Below are 22,768 nucleotides of genomic sequence, written 5' to 3' on the forward strand. Positions count from 1 at the left end.
CCAGTAGGCCTTGCGACATGCCAATGATAGGTACAGACTCCTTGCTGTCCGCAGACGCCTGCCTGCACCTTCCTACCAGGTTGGGGACAGGGTCTGGCTGTCATCTCGCAACCTCTGACTCCGTGTTTCCTCACTGAAGTTGGCTCCTCGGTTTATTGGGCCTTTCCCTATTCTGCGCAAGATTAACCCAGTGGCTTACACTTTAGACCTTCCTTCCAATATGCGTATCTCAAATGTATTCCATGTCTCCTTATTAAAACCTTTGGTCTGCAACCGCTTCACCACCTCGGTGTCATGTCCTCACCCAGTATAGGTTGAGAACCATGAGGAGTATGAAGTACAGTCCATTGTTGACTCCCGTAGGTTTCGTGGGTGCATACAGTACCTGGTGCATTGGAAAGGGTACGGTCCGGATGAACGCTCTTGGGTCTCATCTTCGGGTGTATATGCCCCTGTCCTCCTCTGTGCTTTCAATGGACGTTTTCCCCTCAAACCCGGTGGTCCTCCGAGGGGGAGGGGGGGGTTGGGGAGGGGGTACTGTCAAGGCTGGGCTCAGCCCTTCCTTCTCAGAGCAGGCCGCTCAGCTGTCGGTTAATTGCCAGCTCTAAATCTCTCCACAGTGACTCACCTGTTAATGATATCCTGTTTGTCAGTCCCGCTGATTACTTAAGCTGTTCAGTTCAGAGCATCTCTGCCTTCGTCTTGGTCAACACATCCAGAGACTCTCTCCTGTGTACCTGTTGAAGACTCGCTGACGTCCCTTCTGGTTCCTGATCCTGCTTGCTGTTCCACTACGCTGATTGTCTGGCTTCCTGATTTCCTGACCTGTCCGGAAGTACCCTGATCTCTGGCTCCCTGACGTCCTGGCTTGTCTGACTGTTTGGGTTACGGAACTATGGCTATGTTTTGACTACGATGCTCTGTTTACCTTTTACTATTATTGTTATTAAACAAGTGTGATTTTAACTGTACTTCTGTCTCGGTCTGATTCATGGTTTCTGACAGATCTCAGACATGCAGTTCATGCAAGACAGCCCAAGAATTTACAGGAACTCGAGGCCAAGAGGAATGGGCAGCTTTACCATCTGAGAAGATAAAGAGCCTCATCCACAAATACCACAAAAGACTTCAAGCTGTCATTGATGTTAAAGGGGGCAATACACGGTATTAAGAACTGGGGTATGTAAACTTTTGATCAGGATCATTTGGGTAGTTTCTGTTGTGATTATGATTTAAAAAAACAGTAAACACAGTTGATTCATAACAAATGGCTTCAGCCAAACACTAACCATGAGCGAAAGAAAAATGTTTGTGTCATCATTCATATTCTCTGAAAAATGTCCAAGAAATCATAAATGCTGCCAGGGTATGTAAACTTATGAGCACAACTGTATACAATTGTGTTGCTAGCTGTGATTGGTCACAGTGATCACATGGTACAGACAGGGCCAATCACAGCCATTCTGTACCATGTGATTAGCTTTGACCAATCACAGCTAATCATAACAAAAGACACTGAATAAACCAGTTTTATTTAGTAAAAACGGTTGCTTATACCAATGAGATTCAGTGATATAAGCAATCATAATGTCAAATTAGTGTAAAAAAACAAAAAAACAAACCCTGATCAATTTCCCAGAGTAGCACAATGTTACCGTGGTAACACTGTATTGCAATGGTCACAGTGTGTTTAAAAAAAATAAACAATATGTAATAAAAAATTACAAAATGTTTCTAAAAATGTAAAAAAAAAAAATTTACATTTTTTTTTTTTTTTTTTTTACATACTGTCACCAGTTAGTGTTCCTGATCACCGGCACATCAGTTATATAGTAAAGCTGTACTGCACTGGTGACAGTATATTAAAAAAAAAATATTTTCCAAATAATTGTGACAAAAGATAACAACTTCAAAAAACTTGCCATGTCTCTGACTAAATACCTTGGACTTTCTAGTTTCCAAAAAGGTCATTTGGGGGATATCGGTACTGTCCTGGATTTTTTGGGCCACAAGAAATGAGATAGGCCATCAGTACATCAGGATTGATCGATTTTCAGATATACAGTGCCTTGAAAAATATTCATACCCCTTGACATTTTCCACATTTTCTCATGTTACAACCAAAAATGTAAACATATTTTATTGGGATTTTATGTGATAGACCAACACAAAGGGGCACATAATTGTAAGGTGGAAATGATAAATGGTGTTCAACATTTTTTTACAAAATAATTGAAAAGTGTGGCGTGTATTTGTATTCAACCCCCCTTACTCTGATACCCCTAACTAAAATCTAGTGGAACCCATTGCCTTCAGAAGTCACCCATTTAGTAAATAGAGTCCACCTGTGAGTAATTTAGCCTCAGAATAAATACAGCTGTTCTGCGAAGCCCTCAGGGGTTTGTTAGAGAACCTTAGTGAACAAACAGCATCATGAAGGCCAAGGAACACACCAGACAGTTCAGGGATAAAGTTGTGGAGATGTTTAAAGCAGGCTTAGGTTGTAAAAAAAATATCCCAAGCTTTGAACATCTCACGGAGCACTGTTCAATCCATCATCCGAAAATAGAAAGAGTATGGCACAACTGCAAACCTACCAAGAAATGGCCGTCCACCTAAACTGACAGGCCGGCAAGGAGAGCATTCATCAGAGAAGCAGCCAAGAGGCCCATGGTATCTTTAGAGGAGCTGCAGTGATCCACAGCTCAGGTGGGAGAATCTGTCCACAGGACAACTATTAGTCGTGCACTCCACAAATCTGGCCTTTATGGAAGAGTGGCAAAAAGAAAGCCATTGTTGAAAGAAAGCCAATAAGAAGTCCCGTTTGCAGTTTGTGATAAGTCATGTGGGGGACACAGCAAACATGTGGAAGAAGGTGCTCTGGTCAGATGAGACCAACATGTTACTTTTTAACCTAAAAGAAAAACACTATGTGTGATGGAAAACTAACACTGCACATCACCCTGAACACACCATCCCCACTGTGAAATATGGTGGTGGCAGCATCATGTTGTGGGGATGCTTTTCTTCAGCAGGAACAGTTGGTCAGAGTTGATGGGAAGATGGATGGAGCCAAAATACAGGGCAATCTTAGAAGAAAACCTAAAACTCTAGTCTGCAAAAGACTTGAGACTGGGGTGGAGGTTCACCTTTCAGTAGGACAACAACCCTAAACATACAGCCAGAGCTACAATGGAATGGTTTAGAACAAAGCATAATTATGTGTTAGAATGGCCCAGTCAAAGTCCAGAGCTAAATCCACTTGAGAATCTGTGGCAAGACTTGAAAATTGCTGTTCACAGACTCTCTCCATCCAATCTGACAGAACTTGAGCTATTTTGCAAAGAAGAATGGGCAAAAATGTCACTCTCTAGATGTGCAAAGCTGGTAGAGACATCCCCAAAAAGACTTGCAAGGAATAGCGGTTCTACAAAGTATTGACTACAAATGCACACCACACTTTTCACATATTTGAAAATATTGAAAACCATTTATCATTTTCCTTTTACTTCACAATTATGTGCCACTTTGTGTTGGTCTATCACATAAAATCCCAATAAAATACATTTACGTTTTTGGTTGTAACATGACAAAATGTGGAAAATTTCAAGGGGTGTGAATTTACTTTTTCAAGGCACTGTATATACACTAAATAATATACACTGATTCGGGTTATTCTCACCAAAGAAATGTAGCACAATACATTCTGGCCTAAATTTATGAAGAAAGATTATTTATTTGAATAATTTTATAACAAAATAGAAGAAAGGTAATTTTTTTTTAATTTTCCATTTTTTTCATTTATTTAGCAAAAAAAAAAAAACCCCAGTGCTGAATAAATAAGGCCAAAAGAAAGCTCTAGTTGTGTGAACAAAATTATAAAAATTTCATATGGGTGCAGTGTTGCATGACCGCACAATTGTCATTCAAAATGTGACAGTGCTGAAACCTGAAAATTGGCCTGGGCCGGAAGGGGGTAAAAGTGCCCAGTATTAAAGCGCTTAAAGGTCAAATGACATTTATCAAGTCATTGAATGTACCAAGAATTTTCATACAAATGTTCATTTGGAAATCTACTAGTGAACGGCCAGATTTACTGTTGGTTGGGAGTAATCTTCACTTATCATACATTAGGTATTACATTGTTGCCACACTTATATACTAATCAGACACAGATAATCAGATTTCTTATGAAAGGCCAATCTTGGTAATCAACGTGTCAAGCATTGGCTGTCGGGCTCTGTTCACACTTGTGCGATGTGGGAACCCTGTGAATCCACTGCGAGTTCCCGCATTGCGCCCGACTCGCACGGCAGTTCACACTGTCATATACGAACTGCTGGGAGTGTCAATACAATGTTAATGACACACCCATTTCAGCTCGCATATCGCACTGCGCACTGTGTACTGACAGATCGGAAATGAATCGGATTGCATGAGTGTGAACACACATGCGATCAGATTCTGGTGTGGACCAAAAAAAGGGTCCTGTGCGAGTTTAGTCCGAATGCAACGCTATCTGTATGGCTGAAATCAAATCGCATGGAAATTGCATGTGATTTGCACTGTAGTGTGGTGCAAATCACATGCGATATCGCGGTGTGCACAAATGTGAACCGGCACTTAAAGTGTCTTTTTTTTTTTTTTTTTTTTAAGCAGACCTGGCACAAAGGTTTTTGGTTTTGGTGTTCTAATACAAATTAACCTTGCATTTATAAGACTTTGGTCACGGATATACATTTGCTGGTGGAGCATAAAATCGTAAGCTTAAAGTGATATTTAACCCAAGAACAAAAGTGTAATATATTGTTGCTTACCAATCCTTAGATGTGGTGCCTGCACTAGTTCTCTTTTTTTAGACTTTTTTACCTCTTCATTTTCACTTGGTGATCTGGCCTGAAAGACAGGTGGCAGAGTTGCCGTTTTACTGCTCCCCAGCTGCCCACCACAACTGTAAAATAACAGCCGGACAGGGCTGTTCACATGCCACTTCAGTGATGCTTTTCTTCACAGCCATGGCATTTATAACATAGGGTGCAGAATTTGACAAGTGGCACTGCTTGTCAAACTTGTCCATTGAGTTCAATTGGGCAGTAGTATGGAATTATAGGGTTAAATCAGGTGGTGAGGAGGCAATGTATCGCCTGCTTACTGCTGGTCAAATGTCCTCTGAAAAGCTTTCCAAACCCAGATCGCTCTTCAGAGGGCATCAAACTCCACTGCGAGTGTGAACAAACCCCCACGTCTGTTATATTTTAACTTCTTTTAACAGACCAAGCTGTCCAGCAAAGGTAGCAGTTAGTGGGTTGACACAAACCATTTAACACTGGCAGAGGTGCTTACAATGGTCAGCTTTTATTTATTGGTTATTAAACTTTGTTTATTTAGTAAACTATGGCAACCAACAAAATGCCACAGTTAAAAGGTGATTTGCGATACTATGTACACATCATTGTACAGCGAACCATTTTGCTGATGAAAGAGTTAAGAAGAGATCAAAGGAAACAGGAAGCCAAAGTTTGAAGAAAAGTTTAATCGTAGTACACGATGTAAAAAAATTAAGTCATACACTTTTACCATACATTTGCCATTGTTACCTCACTAAAAAACAAACACATTAACACAATTGCGTGACTTACTAAATTGTAAAAGTGAAGTTTATTAACTGATCAACAATATTTCTTTTATGGATGTATGCATTGTTCTTCTATGGGTTTTCAACGCTGGGCTGCATGAAAGTAGAAGGAGCTTAGCAACTTGGAGCTGTGACCACGCTGGTCATACCTGTGCAAAGAGTGAGCAATGAACATCTAGCACAGGGCAAACTATGGGGTGTATTTTTATTTATAAAAAAATCTGCATAGCTGTTTGTCTGATAAAACTGAAATGATAAAACTGAATGTAAATTTGTTCTGTGTGAAATACACTATTATGGCCACTAGATGGTGCTGAGTATCATAGGGAATAAGTATACTCCTCTGCGCCATCTAGTGCCCATAAGTATTATTCCCAATCACATTTTTTTTATTTTTATTTAACAACATTCGATCTGCAGAAAATATAGTCTAAGACCATTCAACTTTGCCCCTTTCACACAAAATTAATTTACAAGAAGCTTCAATGGACGAACAGCTATGCAGATTTCTTTTCTTTTTTCTTTTTTTTTTTTTTTTTAAACACACCCCTATGTGTCTGAACTCCCTATATCTATTATCTCATGTATGTATGTATGTTACAAAGGAGTAAGATCCCACAGTATCACAAGACTAGGATGTAATTTATACTTTTAACTAGGTTAGGATTAGCTGAGGAGGAGCAGGACGTATTACACACAACTGCCAACATTAAAATGTTTGCGCACGCACCTGGGAGCTACACGGATAAAGATATTTTTTATTCTGAAACTGCTTCTTGGCCAGAATGCAAGCAAGTTCTCCTTTAGAGGAAACCTGTACTGGGATAATATTTCTGATCTCTCCTTTTAAAAATGGCAGTAATTTCTAAAGGGACTGACTTGGAAAAGCTAAACAGAGCCAGTAGTTGTCATTTTCTAATTTGCATGCTTGTTACAGGTCAGGGACTCAAAGTATTGAAACCAAAGACAGCGAGGGAAATGGAATTTATAGGAGGTCAGCAATGGCAGCCATTATACTGTAATTCCTTTAAACTTCTCTGAGGCCGGCTTCACATTGCTGCTTTGCATCAGTGCACACTATGTGCGGTGGCAACCCAATGCATCTTGAGATGGACATGCATAGCAGTGAGAAACACTGTGCGTTGTAGTGCTCTGCCAACAATGTTACATACACCTTGTCAGGTGCATTAGGAAATTTATTCAAACAAGTGGAGTGCCTAAAAGCAGAGGTATAGTCATTAAAAAAAAAAATACAGGCAGGCTTTTCATGACAGAAGTGACCGTTAATGCTTTTAATAGGTATATGCTAAGCTGTGCATGTACAGTCTCAGCTCGTCTTCCTGGCACGGCCAGCCAAGCGGCCGAAGAAGCTGAACCTAGAAGACGACTGGGTTTAAAATGAAAGCACTAGAGGCAGAGGGGAGCACTGGAGGGTATCGCTTGCTAGGCAGGTCTTTCACTTCTATTATGTGCTAATCATACTGTTTATATTATTGGTACATTATGGCACAAAACCAACATGAAAATATGTAAATGGGCTCTGAAAGGAACCTGTCAGGTTAAAAAGTGAACAGGCTAATTGCTACAATATAAAGTCCAACTCCGGGCGAATAAAAAATGATCCCTTGCAGTGGGGCTGTGCCCGCACTGCAAGGGTTAATTGCTTGTTTATTTCTAGGGGAACAAAAAGAGGAGATTTACTTACCCAATCCTCCGCTCCTCCCCGCAGTGTCTGGAGTCTAGAGTTCTGATGTCATCAAGACCAGAGCACTGCCCATATTCCTGCACTGGATGTGATGGTGCTGAGGGACAGTCCACCACCAGACTGTGAGGGGCACTGCCTGTCGGGGGAGCAGGTAAGTGAAACGGTTTCTCCTCTCCTTCAGACAAAACGGCTAATAACCCTGGCTGTGCGGGTGCTGCCCCACTGGAAGGGATCATCTTTTGTTTGCCCGGAGTTGGGCTTTAAAGTAAAGGTCTCTGTATCATCCTCAGTTATTTTTTCCCTGTGCCTGGAGAATGCCCAGTGCTGAGTGTACAGCACACAAAGACCTCCAATCAAGGCGCTATACAACCTCTTCCACCAATCCCCAGCATCCAACCAGTATTTACTGTGAAGCTTAAAAGAGAAGTATGGGGTTACATTGTTTTCCAGAATCATACTTACCTAGCTGGATGCTGCATCTGTCCCCCAGCGCCCCTAAGATTGATTACAGAATGATTGAACACCGCATATCGCTCAGTTCTCACAGCTCCCCAAGCAGAGAGGTGATGACTGTCAGAGCGGTTGGCTTAGGTGGCTCGCTGAGAGGCTGAGCCGAGTGCCCGTCCAGGCATGTGGGTTGATCCCGACTCCATTGTCGCGATCTTGTCCAAGCCTGGACCAGCTCTGTGACATCAGCCAACAGCAGAATTCAGCCCGCTGTCTGCTGAAAACAGGTCGGAGTAGTGCAGAACGAATTGCAGAACGAAAGTACAGCCAAATAAGCTTTGGTTGGTCTTCTACTTTAACTTTGACCAGGACAGGCAGATTCCCTTTTGCATTGTTGGAGCCTTCTGGTAAATCTCCAGTACTTTAAGGTATGAAGAAGTATGCGATCTTCCTCCAGGATCCAGCACTGGGACCTAAGCAGCCAACTGCCAGGTTCAAATGCTGTGACCTGACAAGAAGGAGGAAGTTAACCCTGTGTAAGCTCCAACACCACGATGTTTAGGCTCCTGACTCAAACAGTGGGGTGGGGGAGCTAGTAGAAGGTGAGTAAAGTTGACTAGATAGCTTTCTTAAAAGAGAACCTGTTACTTGCTATGATTTTTTTTCTAAATCTGCTACTTTAAGTATTATAGTACAGGAAAGGTCTATTGCTTGCACTAGGGTAGAAAGAGCAGAGTCCTGCATTACTTCTGTAAATCCCGGTCTTTGTAAACTGGCTCCACCTAGCAGCAGAGATGATCCAGCCCTTAGTATGTGTGGGCCGCTGATGGCAGTCATCTCACTCCCAGTGACAGAGCTGTGTGATGTGCGTTCTCCTCCACCCACACTCCATCCCAAACATCCTGCCATTAATTAGGACAGCGTTCCAACTAGTAAACAAGAAGAACGATTGAGGGGGCTGCAGAATGAGACATGCAGTCAGTTTATAGTCACAACAATCGGCCCACTCACTCGAGGGGGATCAGTCGCTTCCCTTCTAACGTGGACGGGATCACCTTAAAATAACCTTGCAGTGTTTTCCGCTTCCTTTCTTTCCATCCGTACTAACAGGCTAAAAAGGGCATCCCGGTCCTGCGGTAGGCGCTCTGCAAATAGAAGAGACAATCTGCAATTAATTATCACGTCAGGTCTAAAACATGAGAAAGAGCTGAGCAAAGGCGGCACAAAAGATCAGGTTTTGTTAAAGGGCCACTAAACAAAAAACGAAAGCATGGATTACATCAAAAACATTCATGAATAAACGTCAGGGTGTTAGGAGTTGCCGATATAGAAATATACTTATTTTCTGTCCAGGAATTCCACAGAAGTATACTGTCAAGTGCCACTTGTATGCTTCCCTAAAGTGACTTCATCATAAGAGAAGCACAGAGGCTGACATTGCTGGCCTACTAAATACGCTTGTTGTATGGCTGCATTTGGCATCAATACTTGGCATTGCAGATTCAGAACAAGGATGATGGAAATGAGGATCATGATTCCTTAAAGTGATAATAAATTCTTTATTTTTTGAAGCACTTTCAGCGGCTATTGTAATCAGTTAGTTAGCGTGCAGCTTCTTTATCTTTAATTACTGACTCTGTTACAAATAACGTGTGACATAAAAAATTTCAACTCCCACCTTTTTTATTCTCTAGGGCCTCTACTTTAAAAAAAAATATAAAGTTTGGGAGGATCTCAGTACATTTCTAGCAAGAAATGCAGATTTTTACATGTATAATAGAATTGCCATAATTGGCCCAGTAGGCAAGTGGTTAAATTGGTAACATACCACTGCCACCGTTTTTGTTTCAAGGTGGCTTCTTTTCATACAGCATCCTATGGAGCCATCTTTGTATGCAGGGACTTGAGTCGTGTCTCCCAACATTATGTGTGTCCATAGAAACACACAGCCCCATAGTCCCTAGGATGGGAAGGCACTTTCCTGCTCCTCCTTTCCCCAAACTAACAGACTGAATGAAGAATGAATTGTCCACTGTTAACGCTTGCCTGTGAAGACCAGAAGTTCAGAAAAGCAGCACTGAGAGATCAGGAGCCAGCAACATTGAAAGTTGAAAACTGCAAGCGCTGGGATAAGAAATTTTTATAAATAGCTTACTGGGGATTGTTTATTTTATTGTACATGTGGTGTTAGGCTAAAAAATGCTGAGGGTCCAAAACAAGTTTAACTCCATACTTATACCAGGTCAGTGACTCAGGAAGCATTGAAGTCAGTGCATTAGTATGATAGACAGGCATCTAGTATTTTTAGAAAGAATTATCAGCTATGGAAGCCTCAAAGGTTCTCTCATGACAGGGATTCCTCCAGGGGTCTCAAACTGGCGGCCCTCCTGCTGTTGCAAAACTACAAGTCCCATGAGACATTGATGGAACTTGTAGTTTCGCAACAGCTGGAGGGCCGCCAGTTTGAGACCCCTGAAAGGGTCATTGCACCCCAATGTGAACTATCATTTATGAGACGAATTTACTTTAATGAGTCACTCGCTGTGTAAAGACTAGTACACGCGTCAAGTTATTTTTTGTTCGAGAGGTCGTCAAATGGCTGGCTTCTGTTGGACAGTCTGCCATACACACGGGCCGAATGTCGGTTGGTTTCTATTGAACCGGCTGATGCTGCTCGACATTCAGCCCGTGTGTACGGGGCTTAACTATGCAATGTTAGTACAGCATTCTGACCCACTGTGCTACTGCGTTCTGACAGGGGGACCACCACACTTCCAGAACACACTGGTCAGCGCACGCAGCTATTGGCTCCAAGCATGCTCATTTGACAGAAGCCGGTAGTGAGATCTGCTTCCGTCGGACAGGCAGATGTGCACATGGGCCGAAAGCTGGCCTGTGTCTACTGTAAGGGCTGATTTTTGACCGATATTCATCCCCTATGTATGCTGCTTAATTCTAAGGTTAGATCAATTTTATTGATTTCTTAACTCCAAAAAGATCTGTGGCAGGAGATATATGGGGGCTGCCATTGCTGGGTTGAAGGCATGGTTACCCGACTGTCTCTGACTCTCAATATTGTGAGCCACCAATCCAGAAGAAGCACGCTGATTAGGAATTCAGAGTTAAAACTGAACTCCAGGAAATTAGAAAATTCTCACTTGCTGTGGGGCTGCACTGCAAGGGTTAACTGTTTGTTTAGGTCTAGGTGGCATAGAAAGGAAGATTTACTTATCCACTTCCTTTCTGCTGCTAGACCGGGCCCTGCAGCATCTTCTCCCCATGTGCCAGCGGTCTAAGGTCCCAATGTAATCAAGACTGATGCAGGGTCCGTAGCCTTGCACCGGATATGAGGTCACTGAGGGACAAGTCCACTGCAAGACCAAGGGGGAGTGTTGTCTTCAGGGGGAGCTAAGGATTGTTTAAGTAAAAGTGATTCTACTCTCCTATAGAACAAACAGTTAACCCTTGTAATGCAGCTGCCAGAATTTTTAGATTTCCTGGAGTTGGGCTTTAAGTCACAAGTGGTCTGCAAGTGCACGTAGGCTGCGATTACCTGTGTATTGTCTTGTTAAGTACCTGTATATTGTATTGTTGACTATTAGTGTCAGGAAGCTAGTTGTAAGGTAATTTGGACAGGGTATAATCCCCAATCTTCGGCGGGTGTGGAGATGCGACTCGGTGTACATCTTGCAGCATGTATGCGTTCTTTGATTGATCATCTGATTTAGGGCAAATACTGCTGTGCAAAATGTAAGGGAGTTTAATAAGACTGGTGGCCACTCACTAAAATTAGAAGAAAAGAGGTTTAACCTTAAACTACGTAGAGGGTTCTTTACTGTAAGAGCGGCAAGGATGTAGAATTCCTCTCCACAGGCGGTGGTCTCAGCGGAGAGCATCGATAGCAGCTGAATGACCGCAACATACAGGGATATACAATGTAATACTGATACATAATCACACATAGGTTGGACTTGTGTCTTTTTTCAACCTCACCTACTATGTAACTCCTGATATTAAAGGGGTTGTAAAGGCAGAAGGTTTTTTTATCTTAATGCATTCTAAAACCACTGCACAGAGCAGGTAAGTATAACATGTTTGTTATTTTTAAGCAAAAATATGAGATTTTAGTATCATTTTAATTCTTGTTCCAGCACTGCAACTCCGAGTGCTGAAGCCACTGGATCAGCAGCTAACCTTTTCAGAAATAAAGGCCTGGATAACAGTTAATTTTTATTGAAAACTTGAATAAAATATCACAAATGGCAGTTCATTTATTCCTATATGGTGACTGTGGTTACAGGTGGAGCCCAGTGCATTGTGCACAAATGCAGCATATCTGCTTATGTAACGCATTGCAACCCACCTCAAGGCAGTGTTATGTTGTAAACACAGAAGACAATGATTTCTACCAGTGTCGGATGGTGTTTTTTTGTTTTTTTAGGGGGGTGGCAAACACCCCCCCCTGCTGTCTGCCAGTCCACCGTCACTTACCCCATTGGTTCCGTGGATTGGCAGTTACATCAGGCAGGGGGACACAGGCTGCGGCGGGCATCTCCTGTGTCCTCTTCTCTTCTGAGATCACGGGGGCTTCTGCTGTGCATCTCCTTCCCTCCTCCTAGACGTCCAAGAGAATTGCCTAACCTTGCAGCCAATTGGGAGACAGGTAACAGACCCGTGCTTCCTGATTGGCGGGGAGGCGATTCAGTGTTAGAAAAGCAAATGAATATTCGCTTTCCTAACACACATGGGTGGGCTCCGAGTGCAATGCTCTGAACTCCGACTCCACCATAATTTGAAGCCTATTAGAACCTATAGCTCTAATCAGGTGCTTAAAAAAAAACAGCCGCTGTAATTCATCTTGAAACGGGCTGGACGCATGAAGGGTGGCCGCGGCAGCCATGGATAGATGCATGCTCTGCATGCATCTATTCATTAACCTTATAGGGGGGTGGGGTGGATAGAAGGGGCAGCTCCCATGCACCCTTAATGGACAGGCCGTCCCTGATTTCTACATGCCTTAGCAGTGAGCCTGCAGTAATCGGTGCATAAGGTAAGAATAATGCCGTGTACACACGACCGGACTTTTCAACGGACTGAACTCCGAAGGATTTTTCGACGGAGTTCCGATGAAACGGACTTGCCTACACACGATCACACCAAAGTCCGACTGATTCGACCGTGATGACATACGACCGGACTAGAATAAGCAAGTTGATAGCCAGTAGCCAATAGCTGCCCTTGCGTCGTTTTTCATCCGTCAGACTAGCATACAGACGAACAGATTTTTCTATAGGACTCGAGTCTGTTGGAAAGATTTGAAACATGTTCTATTTCTAAAGTCCGTCAGATTTTTCGACAGAAAAGGTCCAATGAAGCCCACACACGATCAAATTGTCCGACGGATTCGTTCTGTCGGACCTTTGCTGTCGAAAAGTCAGGTCGTGTGTACGCGGCATAAGTCCTTAGACTACATTCACACCGGTGATTATGGCTGGTGCAAATAGTAGCGTCAGGAATCAGAGATTCCAGCTGTGGCTCTTGGCGGCTAAGTGCAGCCGCTGGCCTCATTCACTATAATGACAGGTCCCCAGTGGCCGCAGCTATTTGCGACTCTCTGCAGTCAAAGTGGCCGGCAGCCCCAGCCACTGAGAGGCAAAATACAACAAAATTGATCAAATACCGTGTGCTCAACAAGTTGAGCTGATCTTTGCAATAAAACATTTGGAGGATAGAAAGAGAAGAATGTGATAGAATGAGTAAATTAGAAACAATAATACAGCACACATCATGTTTCAGGGCTCATTCAGGTTATGGGACTGCAGTAACGTATGAAAAAATGAACCTTAGGCCCCTTCACACTGGGGCGGTGGGGGCGTTGGCGGTAAAACAGCTATTTTTAGCGCTGTTTTACCGTCGTTTTTGCGGCTGTATTCGGCCGCTAGCGGTGCGGTTTTAACCCCCGCTGACAGCCGAAAAAGGGTTAAAAACGCTCGTACAGCGCGGCTATAGACGTGGTATTGCCGCGATATAGCTGCGCTGTCCCATTGATTTCAATGGGCAGGAGCGGTTTAGGAGCGGTGAACACACCGCTCCTTCACCGCTCCAAAGATACGGCTAACAGGAGATTTTTTCTTCTCCTGCCAGCGCACCGCTTTAGTGTGAAAGCCCTCGGGCTTTCACACTGAACAAACAGCGGAGGCTGTTTAGGGGCGGTTTGCAGGCGGTATTTTTAGCGCAATAACGCCTGCAAACCGCCCCAGTGTGAACCGTAACACACCTAGCTAAAGCTGGTCATACACCAGTAGATCTACAAATGAACATTCACATGAAAATCAGTACAGTCAATGACATCAGTAAAATACTTAAAAAAAACGTTTACTTTTAACATTTGATTTCAAAGTGAATTAACTTTCCTAAACAAAAACCACATACACTGTTAGAAAATTGTTTGTTCGAAAAATTTTTTCCATCCTGCAGTTAAAAAAAAGAACACAGAGAAAATGAAACTAACGTTCCTAAAACGAAAATTTTCTAACAAAATTCTACTAGTATATGGCCAGCTTAAAGCGGTTGTATACCCTGCTTTCACATTTTTAAAATGACCTGTACGGTTTAGGAGATATTCACCAGCTGCTGACGTCAGCAGGCGCATGCGCTCTGAAGGTCCGGCAGATGCTGCCGGAAAATAAGTGCTCCTTGCTGGAAAAAGCACTCCAGTGAGCATGCACAGGAGTGACGTCATTGTGGCTCCGGCCACTCACAGCGCCGGAGCCACGACCCCGGAAGAAAGGCTGAGGGAACATGTCAGCTCCCACAGCGGTGACCGGGAGGTGATGCCGGCGCTTCATTCTAAGGTAAGTATTTCATAATGAGCTAATATGCGATGCATACTAGCTAATTATGCCTTTGCCTTACAGGTTGTTTTTTTTTTGCGGGTATACAACCGCTTTAAAGTGAAGCTAAACTCCCGGAAATATTTACCTCCACCTTCCATGCAGCAGGTAAGTGTGTCTTATTGCATGAGAGACATAGAATATCTCTTCTGCTCACAGTCTTTTAAAAATTAGGCTTAGCTCCACTTGAAAGAGTAACTCCACTTCTGTTAAGAAGTAAAAAACTTTCCCCTTTGGGTGATCAATGTACATTGCAGGGATTTTAACCAACTTTTTTGCAGAGTCCTACCGGTTTCTGTGATTTTTTCATTATTAATCAGCTGATGCACTTGCAGGGCTCTAATGAGCAGAGTGGCAGGGCCTGCTTCTCTTTAGAAGTGACTTTAACAAACTTTTGTTGCAGATTTTTACCTTCTATTATTATGAGAAATAGCTGTCTGATTGTCTGTATCCATGTGAATCTGTATGGGAGTGGTTTTATAATTATCAGTCAGCTGCTGCACTCTTAGGGTTCTAATGAGCAAAGTGGCAGGGTCTGCATCCCTTTAGACATAACTTCCCTTTGGGAGCATCTCACCAAAAATGACATTTTTTGTTGCAGAAGATGCCTAAAAGTTGACTTGTATCTTGAAAAAAAATCAGTGTACCAAGCAGGAAATGACATTACTGGGAGTGGTTCTATTCACCAGCTGTGTATAGAATGTCTCCAGGCTATTTTATTATTTATTACAGGTACTTATATAGCACTGCCAATTTATGCATTGCTATATATATATATATATATATATATATATATATATATATATATATATATATATATATATATTACATTCACATCAGTCCCTGCCCTAAAGGAGCTTACAATCTAAGGGCCCTAACTCACATTCATACATACAAATACTAGGGCCAATTTAGATAGCAGACAATTAACCTACCAGCATGCCTTTGGAGTGTGGGAGGAAATCGCAGTACCCGGAGGAAACACAGGAACAGGGAAGACATGCAAACTCAAGGCAGGTAGTTCTGTGGTTGGGATTTGAACCAACGACCCTAGTGTTGTCAAGCTGAATTGCTAACCACTTAGGCACTGTGGTTGTCATATTGCACTGAATTTTACAGAAAATTACAGCAACTGCTCACTGGTGTTTCTCGAGCTTACTGTTTCCACCGGTTCGCCCAAGAAACGATCCGCCGGTGCCACTGGGTGGCCACACAGGCGATCAAAGAGTAGATCAGCTTTAATCACCTCTATGGCCTTGGAGGACCGGAGTGACGTCATGATGTCACTTCCGGTCCAGGCTGGAAGTAAACAAGTTTTTTTTGTTAAAGCAAAAGATCAAATAAATATATATATATATATATATATATATATATATATATATATATATATATATATATTTGGATCTTTTGCTTTTAAAGGTAAAAGACAGATGTGGGGTCTTTTTGACCCCAGATCTCTCCATAAAGAGGACCTGTTATACTTATTTCTTTTACAGGGTTTGTTTAAATAACATGTAATATGCAAAAAGGGGTAAAAAAATAAAGGGACAGTGTAAAAAGAAAAAGTAATAGAAAAAAGAAAAAAAATTATAAAATTAAAAATAATTAAAGCGCTCCCTTCCCTCCGTGCACAGAAGTGAACGCATACGTAAGTTGCGCACACATATGTAAACAGTAATCCCACCAGTGGCAGCCTGTGCATGAGGGGCGCACAGGCTCCACCCCCCCATCCATGTGCCCACCCAGTTGTGTGACACTAGCGAATGAATATTCGCTAGTGTCACACTAATTCTCCTCCCGGCCAATCAAAAAGCGGGTCCGAGACCCGTTTCCTGATTGACCAAAAGGAGAAGCTATGCTGGCCCCCGGGAGGAGGAGGGAGGAGACGCAAGGAGAGGAGATGCAGGGGAAGCTAGCTGGATGCCCATTCGTCGCCCAGGGGGAAGCCAGAGGAGAGACTACCCTGGCCGCCGTGAGGAGGAGGGAGGAGACGCAGAGGAAGCTGGTCGCCCGGAGGGCAGCCCGGGGTAAGTGTTGCTGCCGGGTAACTGACCGACCAGGGGGGGTGACAGCTGTCTGTGCACTGTTTACTGCCCCCCCCAAAAAAATAGCACCGGCCGCCACTGATATTCCCAACTCACATGTGAGGTATCGCTGCAAACAATAGAGCAAGAACAATAATTCTAGCGCTAGACCTCCTCTGTAACTTTAAACAGGTAACCTGTAAAGGTGTAAAGATGGAGATTTAGTACCATAGTTTGTCACCATTTCATGAACGTGCGCAATTTTAAAGCATGACATGTTAGGTTAGTTAGGTATTAACTCGGCGTAACATCATCTTTCACATTTTACAAAAAAAATGTGGGTAAATTTGGTGTTTTTTTTTAATTAATTTTTTCAATAAAAAATTGCAATTGCAAGTTTGCAAAACCGCTGCACAAAAACAATGCAAAAATTGCAATGATTGCCATTTTATTCCCTAGGGTCTCTGCTAAAAAAAAATGTATACTGTTTCGGTGTTAAGTAATTTTCTAGCAAAATATATGGATTTAAACTTGTAAACAAAATGTGCCAGAAAACGCCTGGTCTTCAAGTGGTTACTAGCATTCAATTGCAGTATGGTCTGTGTAGCAATTGCATATGCTATTTTTTTTTTTATATTTTATTTTGTGAATTTGTTCCCCCCTGGAAGTGGGGTTACCCTTTAAGTGTGGTGCATTGTGGTTACCTTCACTTTGAATGGCAAACACAACTAGGTAGCACGGTGTGGCGTTCAGATGTGAATTTGGCCAGAAGTTCGTTTCAACACTGACTCCCCCGCCATGAAACAATCAGAGCAGCACACATAAAAACTTGAGATTCTGTGCAATTTCTGCCCAGCTTGTAGGTTTCTTTGTTGACAAACTGCTTATGTAGGGCTTTCAGGATCTCCAGCCCCATTATAATCTAATAAATCCTATGACTGTTAGGTTGAAGTGAGGTCTCTGTACATCGGACACCATTCAATTATCTATTATCACCTGTGCTAGCGTTTTCCCTGCCAACCCAACCTCCACCAGAGCCCATCCTGTTTCAAACATCAAGATGTATATTATAACATGTAAGATTTATGTCTCAATTTATTTTAACACCTTTCCTTAATCTGGAAATCAATTGCTCCCTGTGGCAACACTGGAAGGTGATACTCAGCAATCCTCTCCAGTTTATACTTGGTGGGATGGAGCCCGCCTCACACAGAAAGTTTGGATTCTGGATGGGTGGTCCCCCTCTTTGTTTTGGAAATTTTTTTTGGCCAACGGATTAAAAAAGAAAAAAAAAAAGTTAGAGGTCGCTTCTGGGGATATCAAGTAAAACAGATTTCCAACAGAAGCTGTAAATTGTACAATTACCACAAGGAGGTAGGTGCACATGTGAAAATCTCTCCCCGCTTCGAGGCTGATTTATATTTTACGGCTCGGGAGATCTGAACACCTACGCCTGCCAGGAAATTTTCCCTCTAAAATTATCACATTAGGAACATTGAAATAGTCAGGTTTTGTTTAAAGCAACAGCAACAACGCTGGTAGACCGGCGAAAGGGAGTTTGGTGCCGAAGCTTGCGTGACGATTGAATGAGAAATGCGCAGGTCTAAGGTGTAGTCCAAAGAAACTGACCATTCTGATGTGATCTATGACTGCCTGCAGAATCCTAAATTATTTCGGACAATTTATTTGTAGAATTAGGGACGAAGCCAAACTTGTGATGGTCTAACTGCTAAGACAAACACACGAGGTCTTTTTATTTTAGAAACTGGGTGCAGAAACAACAAATGATATGAATGTGGTCTGATGTGTGCTAATGGTAATGGGCTCAAGAGACGAATCTTGGAGCTAAATAAACCATCTTCACATAAGTTGTTTTTTTTCTTTTAATCAACCTCCCATTGGTGCAATCTGGTTTATTCCAGGTAACACGGACCGTTCACTTTTAGGTCTAGTATGTGAGGTTTTAAACAGATCAATACCATTTAGATCTTGTTTTTGTATTACGGCAGCTTATTCAAATGAATGGCATTGGACCACAATGCCCCAAAAATTGGACATGCCTCATTTTGGCAATGCATGGTAGTCTATTACTGTACGTTGTAGTGCACTGCAACATGTGTACATTGGAGCTGCATTGCCATTTAAAATGGTGTATTTTCCTAAATGTAACAAGTTTAACCCCTTCATGCCAACGGTACACATATATGTGGCCTCACTGGACTGGGCTATTTTCTGTGGGGCGGCATATATTTGTATGTCTTTGTGCTGGGAGAGAGCCGCACAGCATGCTCCCAGCACAGAGACTGGGGTCTCACTGGGAGAGATCGGGACCCAGAACTCTCAGTTCCAGGGGTTCTGGGTCCCGGGACCCAGAACTCCTGGTTCCAGGTCACCTGATCGCTATGATAGCCTCTGATTGGCTATCACAGTGATCAGTCACTGTGAAGCTCGCCCCTGTGTTTTTCTCTCTCTCTCTGTATGGTGGAGAGAAATATATTGTATCTCTCTCTCTTTGCAGAGAGAAAAAAAATACATAACTGTGTGTAAAAAAAAAGAATAATTAAAAAAAAGAAAAAAATGCCTAGACCAAATTTTGATTTAGGTCAATGCCAGGGTTAGTGTTTGGGGCAAGTAAGGGGCACAGGTCAAAGGTCAGGGTCAAAAGTCAAGGTCAACGGTCATGGTGAAAGGTTATGGTTAGTATATTTTGGGCAAGATTTTTTTTTTTTAAAGCATATGTTTTTTAACACCTTGGAGCCGTAACCTCCCAGCCCTTTCAGTGGTTTAGGTTGCCAGGAGGCTGGGCGGAGTTTATGATCATGTGACCGCAGTGATTGGTTGTCATGGTGGTCACATGATTGGAAAGCTCCCTATCGCAAGCAGCGATTGAGAGCTTTCTGTTAGTCGCCAATGACTGTGCGGGTGGGGGGGGGGGGGGGGGCACACAGGGTGCGCACACTCTCAGCACAGCTGTATTTACAGTAATTCACAGAAATATGCGGACGCTCGGCACCAAGGCCCACCCACCGAGAGGCCGCATATGTTCGTGCAGCCACCACCAAGGGGTTACATTAGTGTCAGTATGTTTTAGGTAGGATTAAAAAAAAGCAAAATGTGCACTATTGTTTCTGGGCTGTACTACGAGCACAAACAACTAACATACACATAGGTGGTATCACTGCGATTGTTGGAAGCAGGAGAATTTATTTTGGATTGTTCTTTAGTGGTAGGTTATGTAGTAGTAAGAAATTTACAGCTACATTACTTTTTTTTTTAATATTTTGGGGCAGTTTTTCTTTTGATCATGAAAACAAAAAAAAAAAAATCAGGAGATATTCATTACCATTTACCACTAAATGAAAGCCCAATATGTCCTGGAAAAAGAAAAAAAGGTATAATCCACCTGGATGCACAAAGTACCTGTGAGTACAGTTTTACGAACAGTGTCAAAGTTGCAAAATTGTGCTTAGTCATTAACATTTGTTTTACCCTGAGGGGTGAAGGGGTAAGTACTAAATTTGACTTGGTTTCAGCCTGACCTATATATTAGCGTTCAGACTGGGGAAGATCAGGTGAGCATGCAGCTAGGAGCAGAGAGATGACCCCATCAGTCTATTGCTGTTTATTTCACTGCCCACTAATTAAGCAGGGGGATAGGAGGAGGAAACCATTGTATTCCCTAACTGTAAATGGTATTATTCACCAGACTGGAACTGTGTAATCACATGGAAAAAAAATACAAATTCTTTGTCAGCGGTTATTTGGCTGGAGCTAAGCTTTAAAATGGTAATTTCACTTTCATGGGAAAAAATAGCAGCAAAAAATAAATAGTAATAATCATAATATACCATATACAATTGTGACACAAGTTATATTGTAATTGATTAAAAATGACCTTTCTTTTTCAATCTACAGCGCTGTAATTTTCTGTAAAATGCATTATGGTAACCCGGAGGCGTTCTGTGTACAAATGGTGTACAGAACGCCCAACAAAAATGTAATTTCATGCTTGTGTGATTGACTCACTGATTTTCCCAGAAGTCTGCACTAATCAGATTTTGTCCATCCTTAAAAATAAAAAGAAAAATTTTTGTGAGATACTTCCAACAGGAAATCATGTCTAAAGGGATGCAGACCCTGCCACTTTCCTTATTAGAAACCTAAAAGTGCAGCAGCTGACTGATAATTATAAAATCACTCTCATACAGATTCACTAAGCACATGGACACAAACAGCTATTTCTCAGAATAACAAAGGAATCTGCAACAAAGTTTGTTAAAATCCTTGCAATGTACATAGATCACCCAGAGAGGAATGTTTTTTTTTCTCAGCAAAAGTGGAGTTGGAGTTGGGGGGGGATTTGGTAACTTGCAAATGTCCCTTTCATTTACAACATGTAAAGTGAGCAAATTTTCAAAATGAAATCTGGGGACACCCTACTGACCACACCTACTTTTATTGGGGGTTGGGGCAGAGTAGGGAACGGGGATACTAGGATGCTATTACAAACGTTGGCTGTGGTCAAATTGTGCTAACAGTGGGAGGAGCTTAAAGGGGTATGGTTTAATTGTACCTATATCACTGAATTGTCCTCATAGAAGAGTTCCTTTGTGCTTGTCACGTTTTTCTTTTGTATGGTTTAATTTTACCTTAGTCTACTTTGCTTCGGGTCAAGAGTGCATAACAAGCAGGGTGTAGAGGCCAAATGAAAAGCCTTCCAAACAAAAATTTCTCCCACCGCAAGCACCAATTCCCCCCTCCCTGAATTGTTCTCATTGGCATTTGGCATGGAGTTGCTGGTGAGTCCACACCAATCCATCATCTACAGGTGAGTTCCCGCTCCATGAAAAAGTCAACAAAAGCCAAGAGGGGAGGGACTAGGTAGATCTTATGATATCAGCATGTGACATCATCAATAACCCTGGACATAGCTGGGAGAAGACACCCTCCCTCTTCCTTCTCCAGGCCAATCACAGAAATGTTGTTAAAACAGATGACCCCACAGCTGTCCAGGCCAGGAACACCATTATTAAAGCTAGAACGAAATCAGGGACACATTCTTTTAACCGGGGACTGTCCCCAGGAAACCTGGAGCATCTGGTCACCTTATTCTTGCAGAGTTGTGGCACACCTGTGAGAGGTCCACATCTGTCCTGACCACTTCAAAACAGACATTCAGAAGGATCACCTTCTGAACGCCTGGCAGCAGCTGCCATACCAAACTCTGAAAAGCAATCCACCATGGACTGCTTTTCAGAGGGCACTGCTGTTACCCAACTATGTGTGGCTGCCCTGTGACCCTTTCACATCTGCTTCCAGTGGAGACTACAAGTGGCCCTTTCAACACATATTACATAGGTATGGTAAACTGTTGTCACTATCAGAAAACACCCCCCAGAGAAATGCCAGCAGTCATCCCTGGAGTACATGTAAACACAAAGTTGCTGCAAAGAGGCTGCAGGAGACCAGCAGCGCTAAGCTACAACAAAAGAGGAAAAAAGGTGAAATAAATATTTGATGATTATTGCATGTACATTAAGCCCTTGCAGCGAAAAGTCCTTCCCACATGGACCTCCCGGGTTTATTACAAGAGCTGCTTTCCACTTTTCCTCTATTCTTAGTGCGTTCACACAGCCCTATGAATGCTCCTCTTGATCTTATTGCCCTTTGTGTTTTAATTAAAACGGTAATTAGCACACAATAATAATCTTTCTGCGCTGACATCACGCCAACGTGAATATGAATCACGCTGTGTCTTATAAAGCATGCAGAGCACCATAAATCTGAGTAATATCAAAACGCAGAATAAAAGCCTTGTCGTAATCAAAGCATCATCCGGAGATAAAAAGGCCATGGCGTGGTGTGTGGGCAATTGATATAATTAGAGAAAATAAGGACAAATGTCATTCACTGACATCAAAGACTAACAGGGGCTGCACTTGATTAGCCACATTTAAATACAAACGGTTTACTGTGTGCCTGCAGTGCACGATATTCCTATCGTTCCAGATCTGTCACGTGAAACGCATGCAAAGAACTCCCTGCAGTCTGCTGGCCAAGAGAA

General features: G+C 42.5%; 1 protein-coding gene across 3 annotated transcripts in view; it reads right to left on the bottom strand.

Moving 5' to 3' along the window:
- Positions 1-5,518: 5,518 nt before the first annotated feature.
- SUPT3H (SPT3 homolog, SAGA and STAGA complex component) overlaps positions 5,519-22,768 on the bottom strand; it is a 727,450-nt gene continuing 710,200 nt past the window's right edge. For all 3 annotated transcript variants that reach the window (XM_073625237.1, XM_073625238.1, XM_073625239.1), the window contains one exon: positions 5,519-8,932. In XM_073625237.1, the coding sequence (XP_073481338.1) occupies positions 8,891-8,932 (42 nt within the window). In that variant the 3' untranslated portion in view covers positions 5,519-8,890. The remainder of the gene's footprint in view (positions 8,933-22,768) is intronic.

The sequence above is a fragment of the Aquarana catesbeiana genome, linkage group LG04 (assembly GCF_042186555.1).
Source record: "Aquarana catesbeiana isolate 2022-GZ linkage group LG04, ASM4218655v1, whole genome shotgun sequence".
NCBI classification, from domain to species: Eukaryota; Metazoa; Chordata; class Amphibia; order Anura; family Ranidae; genus Aquarana; species Aquarana catesbeiana.